Below are 24696 nucleotides of genomic sequence, written 5' to 3'. Positions count from 1 at the left end.
ACACACCTGTTGAATGATTACAAACACATTAAAACATCAACATATCATTAAAGACAAGAATCAAAATTATTTAATTAGTTGGTATACAAATATTTGGGATCTTACAAATAATTCAAAACTAAAGTGCAGGATTATTAATTGAATAGCATGTTGTGAACATTGACATCAGTATTAATGTCACTAGTTAGCAGCCCGTCCAAATGACGGGACATTGTTGCGCCCGCAAAAAGTCCCGTTTGCACGCTCAAACAGGTCCCTTTCCGGTAATTCCTGCTCGACAGCTCGGGGAGCTGCGAGTTGAAATGTCAGCGCCGGCCGCTGTGTGCGCCCGAATAGAACACCAATTGAATTGCTCCATCTGGCACCACCTAGTGGCCGTCGGCGTGTAACACACCTGAATGTCCCCCATAGAGGTGAGAAGCAGCGTTAGCCTTTTATATATAGATGATAATGTAATTATACATATTTTGAATTATAATGGTTCCATATGATATTTTAAAAATGTATACTTAACATTCAATTAAATAAAATAAAGGAAGAAATAATTCACAGCAGAGATTACTTATAAACTGTCTATCTGACCGCTTTATAACAAACAAATATGACAAGGATCTTAGAGCTGCAAATGAAGGTCTGGAAAGCCGCATGAGGCAGCACGGCTTCCTGATGTCCATCACTGCTCTAGGTGATGTTTATAAATTAAATAGTTCTAGTATGCTACATGCTACCAATCAAAAGTCTAATCTGTCTAAGATTAAAACACCTCAATGTAAATCACATCTGGGTAGGCAAAAATAAATGGAAAATGTTATTTGCAGTTAAATGAAAACATGCCAAAAAGTTAAACTGTTTAAAGAAACACCCTGTTCATCTAATAGTTAATGTTCCTTAAAAGAATCAATTCATAACTAAGAAAAACATTGCAGATTCTGAATTCTGCCATAATAGGTTTAACCAGTGTAATGCTGGGCATACACTATACAATTATCTGTCAGATATCTGTCCAATCTGGCTGGTTGGAATGACAATCTGTTAATGTATGGGAGCCAATGACAATCGTCCATTTGCTCACAAACACTGAAAAACAGACAAAAATTGTCATCCAGACAAATTGGTTAAATCAAATGAATTGAATCAATTTGATCAATAATTTTTGCCCATTTTCCAGTGTTTAAGACCATATGGTCGCTTGTTATTGGTTCCCATACATTACCTGATTTTCATTCCAACCAGCCAGATTGGACAGATATCTGACAGATAATTGTAGAGTGTATGCCCAGCATTAGGATAACATTTTAATTACCATCCATGCACTCATATGTAAAACTCCATTACTCACAATTAAACTCATTGATACAGCATATTAAACATGAATTTCATATATAAAAGCTGCATAAAACGTGACCACACTACATCAAGCGAGAAGTACAGTACAGTATATAATGTATCATACTTGATGTTACATAATTTAAAAATATCTCCCTACTTACTATGTACACTTTAAGAATACAAGTCATAAAAACATTTTCACAATTCTTGGACATGTGTGAAGTCTGTTTTGTAAACATATTTAGCACTTCAGGTAACTGTTTAAAATTGTGATACTATGACAATAAATACTAATAATAATATGATACTAATGCTTCATACACTGCCATTAAAAATCAAGGTGCTCAAAGTGCATTTAGGGCCTGATTTAGAGATAGATGCTGCTGCATCTGCTTTAGCGTCTGTTGCTGGAGTCGCGGGTGCGAAAATATTCAAACAACTCAGCACTTCTCTTGTGTATATCGTGCATGATTGTCCAAGCCCTGAGATGGCCACTTTCAGCACCCGTATATCACTGTAGCTAAACTTTGCTAATTTTCTTACTCACCTCTATGGTGTGTGAGGGAAAACTAGTCACTATTCGTGAGGTGCTTTTGGCCAACCACACTGGGAGGCACTTTGCTGCCATTGCTGAGAACTAAATGTACCAATTAGGTCTGTGATCTCTTTATAAATAGGGTAACAAAACTATCAGTAATAATTGTCCTGAAAGTATTGTGTTCACATCCTACAGTACTTGGCTCATATATAGTTATAGTGAAGTATGGATTTCCTTCATGAACTTTCAAGTTGATACTGACATAGGAGACACATCCAATCCATTAGGAGATAGTTTTAGTTGTATTTTTAATTTTTACTTTCATTTTAGTATTCTCATAATGTACTGGCAGCCTGTCTGCAGCTTCTGGCAATGGGGGCTGGTAACGGTACTGGTATCCATATGCCCTCAGGTGGTAGACAAAGTATTCTAGAGTGTGCATGAGTTTCGGATCAACATAATGAAAGGATATAGCCAGGTCTGAGCAGCACTGGGGACCCTGCAGAAGAATAATGTATACAAAATTAATTTCTAGAATTCAGGTTATAAAAAACAAACATTAATTTAAAGAAAAATCAATCCTATAATAAAAAAATCACATATAAAAGAGCTACTACTAATATCTCATACAACTATCATAACTGATATAAGAGATACATTTGTAAAAGTGGAGAAAATGCTTTTCTAGTGTACTGAACATTTATTTTTATTAAAGCACATTGCATGGAGCCTCTATGCACCAGGCATTTCTAATAATATAGATCAATAGTTTGTAGTTAGTTGCATAATAAATGTAAATGCCAAATATTTACACTTGCATACCACATATTTTATGGCACAGGGTGGTACAGGGCAAAGGGTGACAAATCAGAACTAAACACGGCAGGTAAATAGGAAATAACTAGCATTGTGGCATGACATTTGCCAGGTCACTAACTTTTGGTGTTGGCATTGTCAGAGATTTATATTCTTCTGTTTCACTCTCTTTCTCTCTCTCTCTTATCCTTGTCTCTCTCTTTCCCTCCCCCGCCTTTTTCCCCATCTCTCTCCCTCCCCTCTCTATGTCTCTGGCCGGAATACATACGATTGACCGGCGTTTGGTATGCCGGCAGTCAGAAGACCGACAGCGGCACCCCGATGTTCAGGATCCCGACAAGGCCGGTAAGTAGCCTAACCCTCCCCCTCTCCCCCTTAACCTTAACCCTCTCCCAGTGGTGCCTAACCCTAACCTCCCCCCGGTTGTGTCTAACCCTAACCTCCCCCCGGTGGTGACTAATCCTAACCCCCCTCTCCGTAGCCTAACCCTAACTCTCCCCGGTCTGTGTCTAGCCCTAACCCACCCCGGGAGTTCCCTAAACCTAACCCCCTCATCCCGGGCCTAACCCTAACCCGCATACTTACCATCAGGATGCCGGCGGTTGGGATGCCAATGTCGGTACCTTGATCTCTTCGGGATAGCGACATCAGCATGCTGATGGGCATCGGGATTCTGTTGGTAAATTGACATCCGGCACCTCATGCACCAGCATCCTGACGACATCCCCTCTGCCCCATCTCTCACTCTCTTCTTATGTCTCTGCATTGATTCTCTTTGTTTTCCTCAATCTGTCTCTACCCCGTCTCTCACTCTTTGCTCATGTCTCTGCATTGATTATCCTTCTCTTTCTCATGTTTCTGTCCCATCTCTCTCTGCCCCATCTCTCACTCTCTTCTTATGTCTCTGCATTGATTCTCTTTGTTTTCCTCAATCTGACTCTACCCCGTCTCTCACTCTTTTCTCATGTCTCTGCATTGATTCTCCTTCTTTCTCATGTTTCTGTCCCAACTCTCTCTGTCCAATCTCTTTCTTTGCCCCATGTCTCTGCCCCATCTCTCTTTGCCTCCATGTCTCTGCCCCATCTCTCTTTCTCTCTAACTGCCCCATGTATCTGCTCCATCTCTCTCTGCTCCCAATGTCTCTGCCCAGTGTCTCTCTGTCTCCACCCACCATTCCTCTGCCCCGTTTCTCTCTCTATCTCTACCCCCCATGTCTCTGCCCTATCTCTCTCTCCACCTCACCAGGTCTCTGCCCTGGTGCCACATAGCAAATATTGGAAGCCAATGTCAATTATTTCTCCTGGTTTTTTTTTTTGTAAGCCATGATTTAATTTTTGGTAACTATCTAAATATTTATTAGCTATAGCTATACATATTTTTAAATATGCTTCCAATAAAAAAATAAAATAGAAGTGTTTAAATGGAAAAACAGGCATATGTGATATAATACAGGAGAAACAACAGGTGAAGACAACCTCATTGCTAGGTATGTTATTCCTCAGGTTCCAGCAACAGAGCTTTTGTGCACTTACCTCCACAATGGGATACATACAGTAACTCCAATACCAAAAGCTCTTAGAAAAATGTTCTGTCAAATGGGATTCAGGTGGAAATGGATGGAACGTTTCCCTTTTTTCAGTGTCCCTGGAGTCTCCAGCTATAACCCCCATTTTTTCCATACACTGACCCAGTGCTAAATCCTCCACAGATGTAGTATGTTGGCAAACTCCAGTGCGGAATCCTTCCACAAAGCGGCTCACAGCTTCCTTGCTAAGTACATAACCAGCTCCACCACTCATGTAGCCCTGCTTGGCATATGGTTTGAAGCGTTTCCCAAAGTAGACAGGCTGGTCAGGTGTATAATTAGAGAGCATCCAACGTAAATTATCCACTACAACATACGTGTCATCATCTGCTTTCAAAAACCAGTCAGCTTGCTCTAGGTAGTTCTTATGCACATACTGAAAGGCTTTAATAGTCTTCCAGTAAAGCTGATCCCGCCCTTCCTTGGTATCCAAACCAATTGTTGGGAAGCTGTCATTGGCGGTGGAGCTCATGAATAGGACCACATTGCAATGACGAGTCCAGGAGTACTTTACATGAATAGCTTTTTTGTCCAAGTTGCTTGGTCCAGTCAAGATCCAGCAAAGTATTCTGACTTTGTGTGCAAGCTCATCACTCACAGTGTTGTTACCTATAAGACCCAAATATAAAATAATCATAGACATGAATTACCTAAGTAGTCTACTAATAACCAAGAGAAGCAGAACAGCTGAAGTTTGTGGTCTAAAAAAATAGATATAATTCATTAGAGCCTAGGGATAAATTTACTATCGGATCTGTCATCAGATTGAAACTGAAGTCTTAAAAAACATAATTTACAATGGATCGATTTTGACTGTCATTTAAAATCCAGTGACAATAAGCCTCTCAAACCTGGTCAGTCCGGGACTGGAATCCCTAGGGAAGAGGGGGTGCTTACAAAAAAGTGGTCCTGATCTCCCTAAGGATAACCATGCTAGGGCAGGTTTGCTGGGACCTGTAGGACACTTGTAAAAAAAACAGTATTATTTAACTTTTTCTTTACACTATTATCTCCGCACCCCAAGCCTAAGTGTGTGGAGAAAAGCTCTGAGCTTTCAACCCTGTGCTAGTTATCCCATTTTTTGGGGGGGGGGGCACTTTCCTAATGATTCTAGTTCTGGGCTGAATAGTTTGAGGCTGTTTTCCATTATGGCAAGGGGACCACACGCTGTATGTCCCACCTCTATAACATCAACCGCCGGGCTTGTTCAGCCTGGGGCTGGTTATTGGAAAATAGGGGGAATCCACACTGTTTTTCCCCCTATTTGATTGTACCATATTTACTATGGTTTAAAAAAACAATGAAACAATAGAGAGAGTTGATAGGAGCTATCCATTCACCTTTTGGTAGTGAAGTTTTCTCCTCACCCATATATCCTGTGTATTGTGGGAGGTTTTAAATCTTTGTATAGTAGCTCCAATTTACATGAATGTGCACCTGAAAGCTGGCCATGCCCATGTGAATGTCTCAGAAATGCAATCACATTTATATATGTTTACTCAAATCTTAGGAAACTCTCTTAGGCCACTTTAAATGTTGGTATAGGCTACTTTAACATTCTTACATTTTAACATTATCCTAGATCCATTTGTTTAGTTATTGACGAGTTAATCAATTTACCTGTGATGTGAGTATGAGGGATCTCTTTTAGCATATGTAGGTGGTCCATATTTTTCCATGAGCGAATTGCTAAAGGAGGTTCAATCTCGGAACTGTCTTTGATCGTTCTCACCAGTAGAAATATGGTGAAAAAGCCCACTATGATGCCAAAATTTAATTCCATGAATGACGTTTTGCCAGAAAAGTATGCCATTGCTGTAAAGAAAAACATGCACCTCAATACAGATCAGCAACTATGGAGACATATTGAGATTGATTGGCCAAACTAAAGAGGTACATGGTTCAAATTAACCCATACCCACATGCATTTGCGTCTGAAGTCTGGCATTTGTTTGGAGGCTGTCTGCAACTACTACTAATAATCAATGCAATCAAATGGATTGGGAGTTAATTGTATTGAACTTACGTTTTTGGACTCTCATTTTTATGATAGGAAACCTCTTCGGTCACCACAGACACAGAAGCAATGGGCAAAACATGAATACTTTTTAAAAGCACACAGAATTCCTACAGACCTGTATGGGGTAAATTTAATAAGATTAGTTTATGATCGATTTGGTGTTTATCTACAATTTGGGTGTGAAATTGTAAATTGGAGATTTACTAAAGGCCAATTTGACTGCAAATTGCAGGTGTAACACGACTTAACACACCATGTATTCGGTTCAATACACCATCAGACCAAACATTGTATTATTTACATGGACACAAATACAAATCACAGATACACTAAAGGTGCATACACATGTTAAGATTTTCTGTCCAACAATCCAAATAGTTGATTGGTTGGAATGAAAATCTGGTAACATATGGGAGTAACTGATGATCAGCAATTTGCTTATAAATGCTAGAAAACAGATGAAAATGGTCGTCAGACAAGTTTGTTAAATGTTTGATCTAAAGAATTTGTTAAAACAGTTTTTGTCCATTTTCCGGCATTTGGGAGCAAATTGCTTATTGTCATTTGCTTTCATACCTTACCAGATTTTCATTCCAACCAATCAACTAGTTGGATGGTTGGACAGAAAATATTTACGTGTGTAAGCACCTTAAGAATTGTATTTGTCAAATCAATCAAAATCACACCGAAAATCACAGCACAATTCACAAAATCAATACACCTGCCTATGAGCAGAGTGTCGGTCTGAAGCACTGCAGAGATCAGTATCATCTGTGCAGGCTTTGGTTTTTAAAGGATTAAATGAAGGGTTTTTATTTTAAGTGTGTTGGGAACCCGCCACCCTAAAAGCATAACCAGCCCCGAACCTCTGAGCCCGGTCTAGTACTAGAAAATCAGAGGAAAACATGGGGTTCCCCTATTTTACAGTAACCAGCACCAGGCTGAACAAGCCCCAGACTGGTCAGCCCAGGGCTAGAAATCCTCGGGAAGGGGGAACTCCAAAAATAAAATGGTGCTCCCCTTCCGTGGATCAACCAGCCCTGGACTGAAAGTCTAGGGCTCTTCTCCACACCCTTTGAGGTGGTGGGTGCGGGGGTAATGGTGTAAAAGATAGAATTAATATTGTTCTTTCAAGTGGAACAACATGTCCAAGCAAGCTAGCTCTGGCATGCAAGGCATTTGCAGAACCACAAGCATCAGCATTGATAATGATAAAAACAGCTAAAATTATTTGGGCCTGTTTGTGTTCGTACAGTATTTTTAACCTCGATAACATTAATTTTCACGATTTTCCAGTCAATTTTGACTACCTCACAGGTCACAATATTGTTCACCAATATTGGCCAAAGACTGGCGGGCTCAACTAAGCAACAGAAGAGTGGCACAAACACATAGCAGTTTAAAAGAATATAGCACGTGAAACATTTTGACACAGCAGTGGAAGTCAGGATGGAAGTTTGATAAACTATATGACCCCATAGAAATGATGTTTTCATTAATCAAGAACTAGATAAGACAGAGGCTTGAGGCCAGTACAGGGAAATGGAGGTGGAGTCTGTAGTGGAAGACACGTAAAAAACAATGATCGTTTGATAAATTGATTGATTGATAATTAAAAAATTTAAAATTGAGATGTGGCCTTGCGAGAGCTGTTTTTCAGCAACTGAGAAGAGAACAGGCTATAAAAGAATACAATGTTAATAGCCAAGGATTCCTGACAAGGGTTGCAAGAGAAGCTGGCCAGACTACCCCTCCCCCTCCTCCCTAATTGATTAATTGATTGAATAATTAAATCAAAATAGCAACGTTGCTTTGTATCTTCTTGTTCATATTACCAAGGAATTATAAATATGCTCCATAAGTCTGTTACGTTTTTTATGTTTTTTGAGGCACCACATTATTTCTGGTTAAAAATGTGTTGCAAATTAGTAATGTGTTAGAGCATGATGTTTTTCTATGCAAAAAGACCATCAGCAATGCCCCCAAACAGCTGACAGTTCCCATGTGGGTCACTGCACTAGAATATGGTGAAGCACTGATTGGCTAAGATTCGGATACTCTCAGCCAATCAGTGGACGCTGCCATAGAAACCGTCCAATGATTGGCTGGACCACACGCCGGATTTTCCTCAATTTTCTAGTACCAGACCAGGCTTAGAGGTCAAGGGCTGGTTATGCTTTTTTGGGGGGACTCCATGCACTTATTTTTTTTTTAATAAAGAACCCTTTAAACAACAAAGAACTGCACAGATCATACCGGGCAGTGCTTTGTATCTGCTGCCGACTGTCAGCAGATTCATGCATTGATTTATTAGCAGCGTCTATAGTAAACGGGGCAAATTTACTGATCTCGCACATGACAGAAAACCATCGAATGTAAATAGACAGTCAAATACCCGGATTAATATTGAGTTTTTGATTCTAAAAATTCTGGGGATGTATAGCGATTGCGTTTAGAAGTTAAATATGATTTTAAGTAAATTTACCCCCTTATTGCCTTGTGTTGACAAGTTCCTCATCTACAAAATTTCCCACACTGAATCAAATAAGGGTAAGAATCTGAAGAGACTATGGAGTCTATTTAGTAGGGTATACGATATACAGTAGCGAACAATATTTTTGGTGTTTTTTGATGATTCTCGCTGAAGCCTCATCAATATATTTATATACCTGCTGGTACAGATACTGAGAAAACCACCTGCCATGCAGCACGCTTTTGTTGTCATCCTTCACAAATGCAAAAACCAGCAACATACTGTATGTTTGTAGCCCAGGTGGGCTTCCCCCAGCCCTCTCCTGTCACTGAATGCGCGCAGCATCCTTTCAGACTCCGGGGTCCAGCACTGCCGCACAGCTGCGGCGGTAAGGGTCCCCAACCTCCTGATTTGACCACCCGTGGGCCACTTCGGCCCACGGGTGGAACAGCGGGACATTATTGTCCCGCTGAAATCGGGTTGTTGTGGAGGGGTTCACCCTCTATGGGTGGCGCCCCTGTGCAACCGCAATGGTCGAAAACCCCTAGAGCCAGCCCTGCAGAGAAGGTGTTAGGTTTTGAATAAAAGATAACAGAAACAAAGCTTATCTCATCTATAAATTGTATAGCTGCATAGGGGGCTGCAGCCGAGTCGGAGTAAAGGCAGGGTCGCCCAGGGGCTCCCACACACAGGAGGCCCCATACACTGTCCCCACAAATACTAGATGGCCCCAATATACATATTCAGATAGAGTTATCATTAGTCCTGGGGTGCTATACTTTATTTACTTTATACACGCATAGATTGATCCTTGCTATTACAAAGCTTTATTTATCTCTTATTATATTTATGACATTTAATTTATTATTATTATTATTTTTATCGCTTCACTGTTTGGATTATTCATCTCATTTACTTTTTGTTTTATAAATATTTTTTTAATGGTTCAGAGTTGTTTATTTCTGTCCCTGGAACTCTAAATTTGATATATTTTGACATTTTTTATCTTTCATGCATACAGTATTAACTATCTTTTTATTTTACATGTGGATTGGATGTTCATATTGTTTTCCATATTCTATGATTTATTTATACATTTGTATTGGTGTTTGTTTTATTATCACAGGTGTTGTCTGGCTCTTGCACAGCACGTTGACGTATGGTGCACCCTCTCCGATGTGGGTCTTTCTATGTTAAATGTGGGTCTGTGTTTTGTGGTTGTTTCTTTTTCTTTGGTATGGGCTGTTGGCACATTACCATGGCTATTGTTGCCATGTTGAGCATACAAAACCTGCGGCGCCATGTGACATCATGACATTATGTGCCATGGTTCGCACTACGATGACATCAGCATTGCCAATACTGTATATCAATTTGACAATTTCATTGATAGGGGCCCCCAACAGTTTGTTGCCCAGGGGCCCCCACAGACCTTATTCCGACCATGGCTGCAGAAGTATAAGCAACGTAATGAAAAGTTGCAGTTACAAAAAGTATTGTTTTCTGCAGCTAAAAAGTTGGAGAAAAGCATTTTGCGTTTTTTATAAATAGGCCCCTATATAGTGTCTCTCTCTCACCTTAGTTCCATTAGTCACACATCAATAATAATAGATCCTCATGGTAGTCAAACTGAGCCTAATCATCTTTGAGGTCATCGTTAAGGCATTTACTGTACAATCATGATGACAACTAGCAGCAATATTCCATAGGATACCATGTGTCCACTGATGGAACACAGGAGTGTATTCCCCCCCAAAAAAGGAAGGATCCACTGGGTAGAATAAAATCTATTCCAAAAGGCAGAACACATTGAAAAAGGTAGTTGATTGGACAGGTGCCACCTTAGTCCAATTACAGTGCACACTCCCAACTGACCAGAGGCGGAACTACTGGTGCAGCAGGTAACTATGGGCCCCTCCAGCATTGCTGCCCAGGCCATCAACTTCCTCTGGCCTGAGTCACTTGATGATTTTCGCAGGGTTCGATTGACCAGTGGGACATCAGACCTGAGGGTGGAGCTAAGGGCGTGGTCAAGGTAGCATGGAAAGGATGATGTTTGGGGTTCTGTGCATGCGCAGGACCCTTCTATACACCCCAAGATACTCCAATAAATGTTGTACTGGTTTGTAGAAACAAAGCACACCACATAGTGTTATGTAGCTAGATAATGTACTATACACCTCCAGATACTCCAATAAATGTTGTGATGGTTTGTAAAAGGAATAAACATTAAAGACACACCGTGTAATGACCAATACAATTTCTGTACTGAAGTAGACCCAAACTACCAGAGGAGAGCAGCTATACTGTGTGTGTGTGTGTGTGTATGTATATATGTGTGTATACAAACACACACATACATACATATATAATATACATATATATATATATTATATACATATATACTGTATATATATATATATATATATATATAATTTATATTGACTTGTAGGTGTAGCATTTGATATTTCAATATGCTTTTATTTAATTATAGCTCCAACCAGGGGCTGGGTGGCAGATTTCCCTGGGGGCACCAATACATCACTGGCCCATTGTTCATGGCCTGTCAGTGAAAGCTGGTTTTAAATAAAGAACTTAAGGGCTTATTTATCCTACCAGACAAATGATGTACAGTATGCATGCATATAAAGCATGTGACCGCATGGTGACCTAGATAAGGAACTTGGGGGCCCATTTATCATTGAGTTTTGTCATATGCTACAAGTTTTAAAACCAGTCAGCTCCTAACTATCATCTGCTTGAAGCAGTTGGGAGCCGATTGGCTTGAGCACCATTTATCATACGCAACGAGTATTAAAATTTGTTGCATATGATAAAACTCGATAATAAATGGGTCCTTTGGCCAGCCATCCCTCCCTTGTGCATGTTTGTGTATATAAATAAAATGTGTGTGTGGATATACAGTACCAAATATTGTACTTACCGCTACAGTACTTGACTCTTCTTCAGTCCACGATCTCTTCTTCTGGATAACTGGTTCTCTGCGTCTTCAGATCCACAAAAGAGGTGCTACATACAGTACAGTATATTATATATACATTAGTGTTAGCATAGCTAATTATAGTCTCAGTATAAAAACTAAAAAGAGCTTTCTTCAGTTCTGTTAGTGATGCAATTATGCCAGTGGCATCACTATGGGGCTCACCAGGTGACACCATCCTAGGGGGAAACACCAAAATAGCAGAACTGCTCTGCTATTTTGGTGTCACTCTCTCGGATGGAGTCACCATGCAGTGATGGTGTCCCAGCACAGTGTGTCATCCCCTCTGTGCCGGGAATTGTTGGAACCTGCCCAGCAGCTCCCGGAGTGCTTGGCGTCACGCTCCCTAAAATGTCATACACCAGAAGGCATGGCATTGCTGACATGAGGCCATGGCTCCTTTCACTTGTGTGCGCTGAAGGTTGGCGAGAGGAGTTCGCAGTAGCGCCGTGGGTGTTACTATCCTTGGTGATGCAATTACATTATACAAATATTGCACACTGAACATTTTGTCAAGCACACGATTGAGAGGTAAAGAATTTATGTATTAGAGATGAGAGGTTTGGTTTTGCTGAAAACCTAACACACCCAAACTTTGGAGTTCAGAGTCTAATCGAGTCCTAGCTCGGGTCTGCTGTAAGTTCTGAACTTGGATTTAAAAAATTAATCTCAGGTTTTGGATTGCATGTAAACAGGTCCAAATTACATGATTTTAGCTGTTTTTATAAATTTTAAAGAAATCCAAAACCAATGCCAAAACCAAAATAGTAACATTTGAGGGTAGTATTGCCAAAACCAAAACACAGGGGTCTTGGCACATCTCCAGTATATATAGTTAAAGATAACTTAAAATATTGGTCAAATAAATCAATCTGAATTATTAATTATTACCAGTTATTTATAAAGTGCACACATATTCCGCAGCGCTTTACAGAGATAATTTGGCTATTCACATCAGTTCCTGCCCCAGTGGAGCTTACAATCTATATTTCCTATCACATGCTCACACACATACACATTAGGATTAATTTTTTGTTGGGAGCCAATTAATCTACCAGTATATTTTGGGAGGAAACCGGAGTACCCGGAGGAAACCCACGCAAGCACAGGGAGAATATACAAACTCTGCACAAATAGGGCCTTGGTGGGAATCGAACCCATGACCTCAGTGCTGTCCAGAGGCTTGCTGAGCCAGGGGGCAGGGTGCCATGTGCCCCCCGGGCCGCAGTGCCATGCGGGCCGTGAGCCGCGGGCAGTCTGTGTCTGTGACACAGTTGCCTGCATCGCGGACAGAGTTCGGTCAGCGCTACACAATGGGGTAGATGTATTATAGTGGCACGTTAAGTGCCGCTATAATGCTTCCTGCTTCGCCTCTTTACTGAGGCGAAGCAGGAAGCACTACCGGTGAGATGTGTGAACATCTCACCGGCCGGAGAGGGGGAGCGTTAACATCCCCCTCCGGCGCTACCCGCTACAGACCACATCGCATCAGCCTAGTGCTGATGCGATGTGTGTCAGGCCCGGCCGGCTCCAATGAGCATGCGCGGGATCTCGCAAGTATCGCGAGATCCCCGTGTGCAGCCCTGGAGCCGGTAGCCGCCATAGCAGGGACAGCGCTGTCCCTGCTGTGGGTATAGGCTAACGCCAGGCTGTAGCTGTCGATAACGACAGCTACAGCTGGCCGAACGGTCAGACGATCTGACCATTCGTACATAGCCCAGGCTGTCGGCGCTGCTATCTTGTAGATAGCAGCGCCGATAATGACAGGGGCGCATAGCACCCCTGTCATTTACCGCCCAGACCCCCGATCATACATCGGGGAGAAACGGTATCAGCGCACTTAACGTGCGCTGATACCGTTTCTGGGCTTCCTACATCTACCCCAATGACTGACAAACACACAGCCACCGGTGCTGGCAGCTGTGTGCTTGTTTTAAGTAGCAGCCAATGAGAGTCTGTCAGACTCTCACTGACTGCTGCTGCGCCCACTGCCAGAGCCGCTCCATCTTCCGGCTCCTGCAGTGGTTAATGGGAGAGACGTCATGACGTCTCTCCCATAATGCACAGTGGGCCGGCCTGGGAGGACAGACGGAGGAGCGGATGGCGGCTGCGGGAGCGTGGATTCAGGTGTGTTTTTTTTTATTACGTGTGTCTACTGGGAGGTGGGGCACTACTGGGGGCACTACAAGAGTGGAGACCACTACTGGGAGCACTACTAGGTGGGGCACTACAAGGGGGAGATCACTACTGGGGGCACTACAAGGGTGGGGGACTACTACTGGGGGAACTACAAGGGGAAGATCACTACTGGGGGCACTACAAGGGGGGGACTACTACTGGGGGCACTACAAGGGCGAGACTACTACTGGGGGTAACTACAAGGGGGCACTACAAAGGCAGGGGACTACTACTAGGGGCACTGCATAGGGGGGAGGGGGCTACTACTAGGGGCACTACAGAGGGGGGATGGGACTACCACTGGGGGCACTGCATCGGGGGACCACTGCTGGGGGCTCTATATAAAGGGCAATACTGGGGGTACTGCATAGGGGGGAGACTACAACTGGGGACACTATTTAAGGGACACTGCATAAGGGTTACAACTACTGGGGGCACTGCTCCGGGCACCATTGGCTACACGCTACTCCTCTGCCAGGGCCGCCTGCATGCATTTACCACCCAGGCTAAATGTTGCCAGCCAGCCCTGGTGCTGTCAGGCAGTAATGCTAAACATTGCACCGTCTGTGCTGTCCAACCCATTAATGAACTATTTTCCGTGTGCGTTGCAATTGCAATTCGCCGAGACTAGCGATCACATGTTACTTTGTAGCGGCAAAATGTAACTGCATTTATTGTTATATTAATATCACTGTATTCCCATACAGTCCCATTGTACAATAGGATGGGAGTGGGCATTGCTAATGACAGGGCTTATACACAGATAAAGAAGTTTGCAGATGCACAGATGAATTACTGTTCACATTTAAATGTATTTTGTAATTAAATATAATTTCAGAAGTAGTTAGCATATCAGTGGCCAATGATACGGGTCTGTCCACCAGCGTCAAAGTCACCTCATTGAGCAGGTCCCTAACACTCTGGGGTTCACATCTGGGACGCAGGGCACCCCAAAAGAGACCCCAGCCAAAGACCTCCCCAGGGCATCACATGAAAAAAAGAGTGACAGTGAAGTGTTATAAAGTATCAGGTGTGTAAAAGTAACTAATAAGTGTTGGAAATAGTAATAAGGGTAAAACATATGTGAAAAAATACATGAATAATAAACAAACATGAAAAGTGATATTCAAAGTGACTAAGGGCTCTATTTATCAACATTATTTTTAGTAAAATAATGTGAAAAAGGATGTTTTCACACCCTTTTCACATTATTTTAGTATCACCTATAGTTATTACAGGGCAATTGGAGTAGAATTCGTAAAATTCTACTCCAACCCCTAAGTATCACTTATTTTTAGTAAAGCAGATCGCATTTCCCATAATTGTAATGGGAAATGTGATCCGACCAGAGTTACTAAAAATAAAATGTGAAAAAATACCGGGGGATGCCCTGTGATAATAACGCCACCTGGAGGTGGCGTTATCCAGGGTCTCCCCCAGGTACCGGCCTCCTGCCCTGCTCTAACGGGGAGAGCAGAGCCGGGAGTCGGTCCCAGTAATCAGCTGTGTGGTCTAAACAGACCGCAAGTTGATTACTGTAAAAAAAAGAAAAAAAAAAGAAAAAAAATGTTTTTTACTTACCTGACTCCAGGGACCGGTGATCGGGCGTCCGGTGATGACTTCCCTCCATTCAGCTGGTCTCCCATAGTGCACTGTTGCCCGGTCATCAGGTGATCGGGCCCCAGTGCAGTATGGGAGATCACCTGACCGGAGGAATGGAGAACATCACCGGAGGCCCGGAGCATGCAGGTAAGTGCTATTAAGGGAGAGGGGGGTCGCGGGTGGGTCCGTGATCACAGGGGCGGGGCTTAGCACCGGGGGCGGGGCTTAGCGCCGGGGGGGTAGCAGCAGCGACCAGTCAGCGCATGCACGGGCACTTAATCACGCTATTTTTTGCGAAAATACCATGATAAGGCTCTGAAGGGGGTTTGCAGGGACAGAGCTTTATCGCAAGCTCTGTCCCTGCAAGGGATTTGTAGTAAATCCCTGTGATATTGCCTGAATTCGCAATGCGAATTCACTCGGTAATATCACACTACAATCTGCATTCAATATGCGGATTGTAGTAAATAAAGCCCTATGTGTACTAAGTGGTGATGCCCTGAAAAGGTCCAGCCAGAGCAGCTCAGGGGGACCCACGCCCAAATGCTCACCCAAATTAACTGACACCTTAAAAACATTGAGGAATACCCCAAAAAAACACTTTGAAAATGGGGGCGAAAAAGTGCAAAGTGGGGGTACAAACTTAAAAGCTAGCGAAATAGACTTTTGAGGGATCTGCAAGTATGATGAGATATTTTTGATTGCAGGTGCTTGCTTCAGCTGTGCTTTTTACATTTATTTAAACATTACTTTAGCGACTTTAAACCATGCTTGTACCCATTTTCAAGTACCCCAAATTTGACAGGAGTACTTATTTTCACCAAAAAATACTGCCTAATGCTATTCTTCGCCACTTGTGCAAAGTCGCTAATTAGCAGATAATGACACCCCTTAAGTACGCCAAATAACTTTATTAGGGCTATCCAGGGGCATGTATATTGATCCCCAATGTTAGTGCATCTTTTAGGGGGTGTCAAGATGATTTCCCCAATTCTGTCAGCACTTTTCGCCTTGTTTGCATTCGGCGGGTTGCGTTTTCGCATCTTTTCGAATTGAATGAATTCCGTGGCTAAAATACGTGATGTAGGCGAAAAGTCCGGCAGGCGAAAAAGTATCGCGTGTGCGAAACTAATTGAATACGGGCCTTAGTTAGATGTAGGCGATGTACACAGTTCAGCTGCAGCTGTAGTTTGAGGGGTATATATAATTATATGTTAGCGGAATATTGTCTGTATATATCCTGAGTGAGGCTGGTGAACTCAGGCCCTGATTCAGAGCCGGACGCTCTGACAGAGCGCTCGCTCTGAATCAGGGCGTCTTTTTTTTCTTTAAGGAGCGGCCTCCTTGTCACTCGCATTGCTGTGGGTTGCCACCCACAGCTAATGCGAGCGGCCAGGATGATGGTCGCGATGGTCAAGACCATCGCGACCATCGGGCTTGCGACGAGACCCTTGTGGTATGGTCTCGTGGCCGCAAGCCCCAGAGAGCTTTTGGCTCAAACAGAGCCGAAAGCTCTCCCACTGACATCACTTGATGTCAGTGGGCCGCCCCCAGACGGTAGGCATTCTCATGGGAACGCCTCCGTCTGGGCAGCCACCCCCCCGGCCCACCCACCAAAGGGGGCGTGCTGTCACTCAACATCGACAGCACGTCCCCTTTGGTGCGAGACCCGGAGCAACGTATTGCCCGTCGCTATCCGGGTCTCGCGCATGCGCACGACGGAGCCGGCTCCTTCGTGCGCATGCGCTCTGGGCCCCCATTGACCCGGTTGCGAGCTCTCATCGCTTGCGACTGGTTCTGAATCGGGCCCTCAGTCACTTAGAGGTCTATTTACTAAGCAGTGTTAGGAGAAGTGAAAAGTGAAGAGTGAAAAGTGATAAGGTGCCAGCCAATCAGCTCCCAACTGCCATCTCACAGGCTGAGTTTGAAAAATGACAGTTGGGAGCTGATTGGCTGGCACCTTATCACTTTTCACTTTGCTTAGTAAATAGACCCCTTAATGTAAGGTCACACATGGTTTCTTAGGCTGTTGTACTTAGTGAATGCCTCAATGAGGTTATAGAAGACATAAGGCACACAACAGCTAGACGATTAAATTGAGCGATTGAACAATAATGATATCGTTATCATTCGATAATTGTTTGAAAATCGTGTAACTCTGGTTAAGGGTTAAATGAAATACAGTATTAATAGACATGCATATTCTGTGGTAAAACATGCTTAATTTGTTCATTGTTTAAGACGGGTCGTCAAACTTGGCCCTCCAGCTGCTGTGGAACTACACATCCCAGCATGCACTGCCACCTTTTTGATATAACAGCATGCTAAAACTATGTGCAGTGCATGCTGGGATGTGTAGTTCCACAGCATCTGGAGGGCCAAGTTTGGAGACCCCTGCTTTAAGAGATAGGTTTTAATAAATGATATGTATGTACAATTTATGAGAGAGAAAAAAGCATATAGGTTTCATGTATTCATATGACAGTTTATGTGGTACTTTTTTCTCTCTGGTAGTGGCGGAGTGTTATGACTGGGAGTGGTTGGGTTCCTGTCAGGGAAAGAAGGGCAGGCACAGAGACAGGTATAAAAAGGTGCTGCCAGCAGACTGACAGTTAGTGTGGAGATTACCTTCCATCCTTCAACCCCCCCCCCCCTTGTGTCCTGACCAGCAGCCAGGCGGTCGGGCACAGGGGGGTGGAGTTGGAGAAGGAACAGGGAAGCTGTCACAGCAGGAGCTGTGAAGCTGGAGATCCTGAACAGCAGCACTCACTCTGCTAGAGAGTACCTACGGCATCAGCAGCAGCAGTGTTCAGTGGTGGTAATGGTGGAAATGCCCGGGAGGGGAAGTCTGTCTCAGTGTGGAGTGGGCTGTCAGTGGAGGTCCCGGCTAAGCAGACAGGAGGCGTCCCTCTGGCTAAGGAGGCTAAGGCTGGACATTACCACTAAAGAGGTGTTGTACAAGTGAGGTCGGCTTGACTGCTTAGTATTGGGTGCATTCAGTGGTAGCGCCGCCTGTTGGCAGCAGTCCCCCTCCTCCTTCCTTCTGGAATCTACAAGGCCTAGAGTGCTGTCAGACAGGCTCTCAGAGGTGGTGATTGGCAGTAATCATAGGAGAGACTGGGAAGCACACCTATCTGTGCAACTGCAGTTGGAGCAGGAGTTTGGTGATTGGCAGTGAGCTCTATAAACGAGCCCTCACACACAGAGGCGCTAAAGAAACTGAAAATAGAGGCAGGAAACCTATAGAGACTATGATATAGTCAGGCTACAGTATACAGTATGCCCATTGCATAGCAGGTTTCTTTTTCTCTGCATTGGCCAGTAATGGGGTAGTATTTGACCTGCAGCCCACATTGATAGTTAGGCAATAGACAACCAATAATTGGAGTACAGGGATTCTATGTCAGGAAACTAGCAGCAGGTAATCCCTGGAGTTCATGGGACCCCATCAGGCAGAGGAACGAACTGCAAGAGATATAGTAACTTGGGATGACTTATTGTTCGAAAGAGTATAGGTCCAAAGATGGCTTTTAGCAGTGGCGTAACTAGGGCAGGGCGAGCGGGGTGCGTGCCCTGGGCGCCGTTGGACCGGCGGCGCGGGGGGGCGCCACCGGCCAAGGTACCGGCCCGCCCGCCCTAGTTAGCCAGTGTAGCGCCGACCGCAATGAGTGCGGTCAGCGCTACACATTTACACAGGACCGCGCTAGGCTTCCAGCACCGGTCCTGTGCTTCACACCTGTGCCCGTTCCCTCCCCCTGAGCGCTTGCCCAATAGCGCTAGGAGGCAGACTCAGGCTGTGCATAACACACGCATCGCCGCCAGCGCTGGCGGCGATGCGTGTGTTAAACAGCAGCCAATGAGAGTCAGATAGACTCTCATTGACTGCTGCAGCACCCACTGCAAGAGCCGGACTTCCGTCCGGCTCCTGCAGTGGTAATGGGACTGACGTCATGACGTCTGTCCTATAATGCTGAGCGCGCCAGCCTGGGCGGACTGGCGGGCGGGAGCGGCGTCGCAGACAGGAGCAGGGATTCAGGTAAGTATATTTTTATATATATATATATATATATATATATTTTTTTTATTTTTTTTAACCTATCTGCACAACGATGGAGGGGGGTGGCTACTACTGGGGGGACCTCTACTGGGGGAGGGGTGGCTACTACTGGGGGTGCCATTGCGAGGACCTCTACTGGGGGGCTACTACTGGGGGCACTTAATCGGGAGGGGGAACCTCTACTGGGGACTACTACTTGGGGGGGAACTACCACTGGGGGCATTATAAATGGGGCCTACTACTAGAGGCACTGCACTCGGGGGACCACTACTGGGGGCAATAATAGGAAGGGCCACTACAGGGGGCACTGGATAGGGGGACCACTACTGGGAAAACTGCATGGGGGGGACTACTGCTGGGGGCACTATATAAAGGGCACTGCATTGGGGGGGGACTACTACTGGGGGCACCATATAAAGGGCACTGCATAAGGGGATACCGCTACTGGGTGCACTGCATTGTGGGGACTGCTACTGGGGGCACTGCGTAAGGGGGAACACTACGTGGGGCACTGCATTTGGGGGGCCACTACTGGGGGTACTGAGTAAGGGGAACTAATTGGGGGCTGTATAAGGGGGACCACTACTGGGGATACTGTATAAAGGGCACTACTATGGGCCTGCATAAGAGGGACCACAACTGCATACTGGGGGTACTGTATAAGGGGTACTACTGGGGTTAAGGTGCATATGGATAGTAATGTTCAGTTTGAAAATAAAGGGGTGTGTCATGTTGACACGCCCCATTTTTACGTGACCACGACCATTTTTTTGCTGTACATCGGGGGGGGGGGGGGCCCAGGGATCCCTTTTCAAATTTGCCCTGGGCTCCAAATACCCTAGTTACACCACTGGCTTTTAGTAACTTATTTGTGTATATTTATATATACATATATATCTCTATAAGAGAACACAGCTGGGGGGTATTATACTTATACCAAAGACTAAAAACAACAATTTACAAGCGCAAGAAGATTGCTTACGTGAAGGCCCCAATACATCAGAGATTGATTGCAGCAATCATGCAATTTGCAATCGATTGTGTATAAAAATCTTTCCCTTTTTCAATCGATTGTGGCAATTCTGCAATCAGCAATCGATTGAAAAAGGGAACGATTTTTATACACAATCGATTGCAAATTGCACGATTGCTGCAATCAATCTCTGATGTATGGGGGCCTTAACTCTTTTGTCTTACTCAAATGTAACTATACAGCTACTACTGAGAACTGTTACTGAATAGTCGCAGAAGTGGAAACATATGTATATAAAATTCAGTGATGCTTGTTAATGGATTATATATTAAGTAATTGTTGTAGCATTTGTCAGGAACCATCAAAATTTCTTTCACAGTTTTTATAACATTCATATGTTCAGTTAATCTATGCAATTGTATGTACACCACTGTATACTGAAATATTTTGTAGCTAGTAAAATGCTTACTGCTTACTGTTATTAGTCATGTATGTATTCAAATATAAAGAACAAAACTACAGTATATTATAATCTAAATGTGTTACTTACCTAGAGGAGTGATGAGAGTTATTGGTAAACACTTAACCTAAGGGGGACAGGATTTGCATAGGACTACTAATATACTTTATATACTGGGTTGTCTACACCATATTACTTAATCCTTATTAGCATTTGGGTTTTCCCAAGTAGGCCCATACCGACAACAATACTTGGGTGGAGGCACTGATAAAAGGATGTACACCACTTAGAGGAACATTAAGGGTGGATATATTAGATAACAAGGGTGTTAGTAACCTTTTGACCCTAGAGAGGGTAAAAGGGGGGTTACAATCGTTTGCAGATTGTTTAAAAAATGTCTAAAACGACCATCGATGCCCGCTCCCGCTGGTTGTTTAGACATCTATCATTGTACAAATATGCTGTAAAACACGACTATATCGTCAGGTTCAACATGTTTGCAGATGATTGATGTGTCTTCACTGAACGACTGCTCGTTCAGTGAAGGCACAACACAGATAGACAAACGACTGCACGATTATAATGAAATGCCTGTCGTCTAGTGGATGTGTGCCTTTACACCTGTCTGACTCTGACTGAAGCTGACTGACTCCCTAGCTGTGTGGCTGCTTCTGTCACAGAGCCTCTGATATAATAGTAGTAAGCATTAGTCTAGTATTAGATATACACAAATACTGCAGTCTTATTTCACTAATCGTTGAGGAGGGCTGCAGGGGACGTTTCTGCCTTCACAGTTATGCCCATAGTATGATATGTTAGAGGATCTATTCCTTGTATAAGTTAGTGGGTATAGTAAGAAGGGAATATAGGGCTGTCACTGTGGAGAGATTACAGACTCCCAGCATATTCCAGTCAGCACCAGCGGTTACTGACAGCTCTGGCTGCTCCCCTCAGACCTTAGGTAAGCTCTCTCTGCTTAAAGGGGCAGAAATCTGCTCTGATCCCCCTACTCAATGGCTGCCACTCATCACTTCTCCTCATCTGCTGTCCACTTTAGAAAGAGCAGGGGCTCCGTCTCTCTACATCAGGTACCTGACTCAGACTCCCTCCACTTTCAGTCGTCACCTCAGGTCAGCTCAGCTCTAACTGACCCCTCTCTCCAACTGTCACTTCTCCTTAGTGTCAGTGTGCAGTCAGCAGCACTAGCTCTAACTGACCCCTCTCTCTAACTGTCACTTCTACTTAGTGTCAGTGTGCACAGTCAGTAGAACTAGCTCTAACTGGTTTCAGGCATCCAGAACTTTGTGGAACATTCTGGCCCACACCACCAATTATTTATAAGTACACGCACAATTATATTTATATTAACCATTAAACAGTTAATAGTTATATAATAGTACTTAAATTTCAATTATTAACACATATAGTCATATCACCTATTTGCTGGACTAACCCTACTAGAGGTTACATATATATATATATATATATATATATATATTTTTTTTTTGAACATAAAACATCTGTTTTTGTTTGATATACAATAAACACAGTGATGTTAACTACAACCTGGAGTACTATTCTTTTGTACTACCTATATCAACCATACCACTGGCACAAACTATTGCCAGTGGTTATTTGGAGTGCTCAACTCTACTGTGACCTACCTGTCTCTAGGCCTCATTTATCAATAAGTTTTATCATATGCAACAAGTGATAAAACACATTGCGTATGATAAATGGGGCTCAAGCCAATCAGCTCCCAACTGACATTGGCCCTCATTCAGAGCCGTACGCTCTGAGCAGAGCGCACGCTCTGAATGAGGGCCGCCCTCCATAATTATGGAGCGTCCTCCTGGACGCTCGTATAGCTGTGGGTCACCACCCACAGCCTATACGAGCGTGCAGTTTGATGGCCGCGATGGTCTTGACCATCGCGACCATCGCCACTGCGAGCCGGAGCCTGCGGTTGAGTTTTTCAACCGCAAGGCCCAGAGTGATTTTGGCTCTATCAGAGCCAAAATCACTCCCACTGACATCACTAGTGATGTCAGTGGGCCGGCTTCTGACGGTAGGCGTTCCCTTGGGAACGCCCCCGTCTGGGAGGCACGCCCCCGGCACGCCCACCAAAGGGGGCGTGCTGTCAATCAACATCGACAGCACGCCCCCTTTGATCAGACACAACGAGCGAAGGAAAGTCCTTCGCTCGCCGCGTCTGGCGCATGCGCACAACGGAGCTCCCGCCGTTGTGCGCATGCGCAGTGCACAACATCGACCCACTTGCGAGCGGACAGCCGCTTGTGAGTGGGTCTGAATAAGGCCCATTGTTCAAACAGATGATAGTTAGGAGCTGATTGGCTTGAGCACTATTATCATGTGCAATGAGGTTAATCATTCGTTGCGTGTGATAAAACTCAATGGTAAATGAGGCCCTTTGTCTCTCTCACAATACTGTGCAAATGTTTTAGGCAGGTGTGGAAAAAATTCTGTAAAGTAGGAATGCTTTCAAAAATAGAATTGTTAATAGTTTATTTTTATCAATTAACAAAATGCAAAGTGAATGAACAGAAAAGAAATCTAAATCAAATCGTGTGACCACCCTTTGGGGCAGATTCAATTAGCTGCGGGGTTCTCCCCGCGACTAATTGGCGTCCAAAATCCCCCGCGGCGCGGGGAATAGCTATTCAATTAATTAGCGTTTTTCCCGTGCCATAAAATCAGGACTCACGCGTAAACTGAGGAATCAATGTGTTTTTTCCCCGCGCGCGAGGTTGATTTGGTTGTTTTGTTTTTTTTTTAAATATTTTTATTGCGACATTGTGTATAGAAAATAAGAAACATATTTTTGTTTCAAACATCACTTGATATACAATTATACATAATAAAATGTAATACAGAAACAAATTATATTCATATATAATGGTAAATCATACAATTCAATATATATCTTATAAACGAGAACAAATCTATAGTTTTGTCTTTTGCATATATCTATTTAATAAAATAAATCAGTACAAAATTATTGTTTGATTGGTGGTTGTTTAAATATTTTTATTTATATTAATTTTTTTCCTGGGGACCTGGAGAGAAAAACAGTCTAACACACCTTTCTAGGTTATATTTATTGGAGGGTCACCTACCACCAGTCTTTGTTTTCTTGTGGTGAGTGGAAGTGTGTCTATGTACGTTTCCCATAGTGAAAAGAAGCGTTTCACCTTTTTTTCTTTTTGTATCATGGTTTCTACCCAATCCATTTTGAAAATAAAATATAATTTTGTCATGAATAGAGACCATTGAGGAGGTGAGCTATCTAACCAACCCTGCAGTATGGTTTTCTTGCCTGCCGTACTCATGATCAGCAGTAATCTCTTACTATCTGAGGTCATACGCTGTTCTGGGTCAAAAACCCCCAGTATTGCCTACTCAGGAGTAAAAGGGACATAGGCCCTGATTCAGAGCCGGACGCTCTGACAGAGCGCTCGCTCTGAATCAGGACCGTCCTTATCATTTTTAAGAGCGGCCTCCTGGCCACTAGCATAGCTGTGGGTAACCACCCATAGCTATAGCGAGCGGCCAAAATGATGGTCACGATGGTCAAGACCATCGTGACCATCGGGCTTGCGACGAGACCCTTGTGGTAGGGTCTCGTCTGCCGCAAGCCCTGGAG

The 24696-nt window shown here is 43.7% G+C and overlaps 1 protein-coding gene across 1 annotated transcript; it reads right to left on the bottom strand.

Annotated features, from left to right (window-relative positions):
* Positions 1 to 2150: 2150 nt before the first annotated feature.
* LOC148534643 (glycoprotein-N-acetylgalactosamine 3-beta-galactosyltransferase 1-like) lies at positions 2151 to 6081 on the bottom strand. Its single transcript, XM_088466175.1, has 3 exons — positions 5889 to 6081; positions 4216 to 4877; positions 2151 to 2366 (listed from the first exon to the last, which is right to left on the bottom strand). The coding sequence occupies exons 1-3, from the start codon at positions 6079 to 6081 to the stop codon at positions 2151 to 2153; spliced, it is 1071 nt and encodes a 356-aa protein (XP_088322301.1).
* Between the last annotated feature and the right edge of the window lie 18615 nt (positions 6082 to 24696).

Source organism: Taudactylus pleione, unplaced genomic scaffold, assembly GCF_031769625.1.
Source record: "Taudactylus pleione unplaced genomic scaffold, aTauple2 ptg000065l, whole genome shotgun sequence".
Lineage (NCBI taxonomy): Eukaryota > Metazoa > Chordata > Amphibia > Anura > Myobatrachidae > Taudactylus > Taudactylus pleione.
The sequence above is the reverse complement of the archived record's forward strand: the minus strand, read 5'-3'. Positions and strand labels throughout refer to the sequence as shown.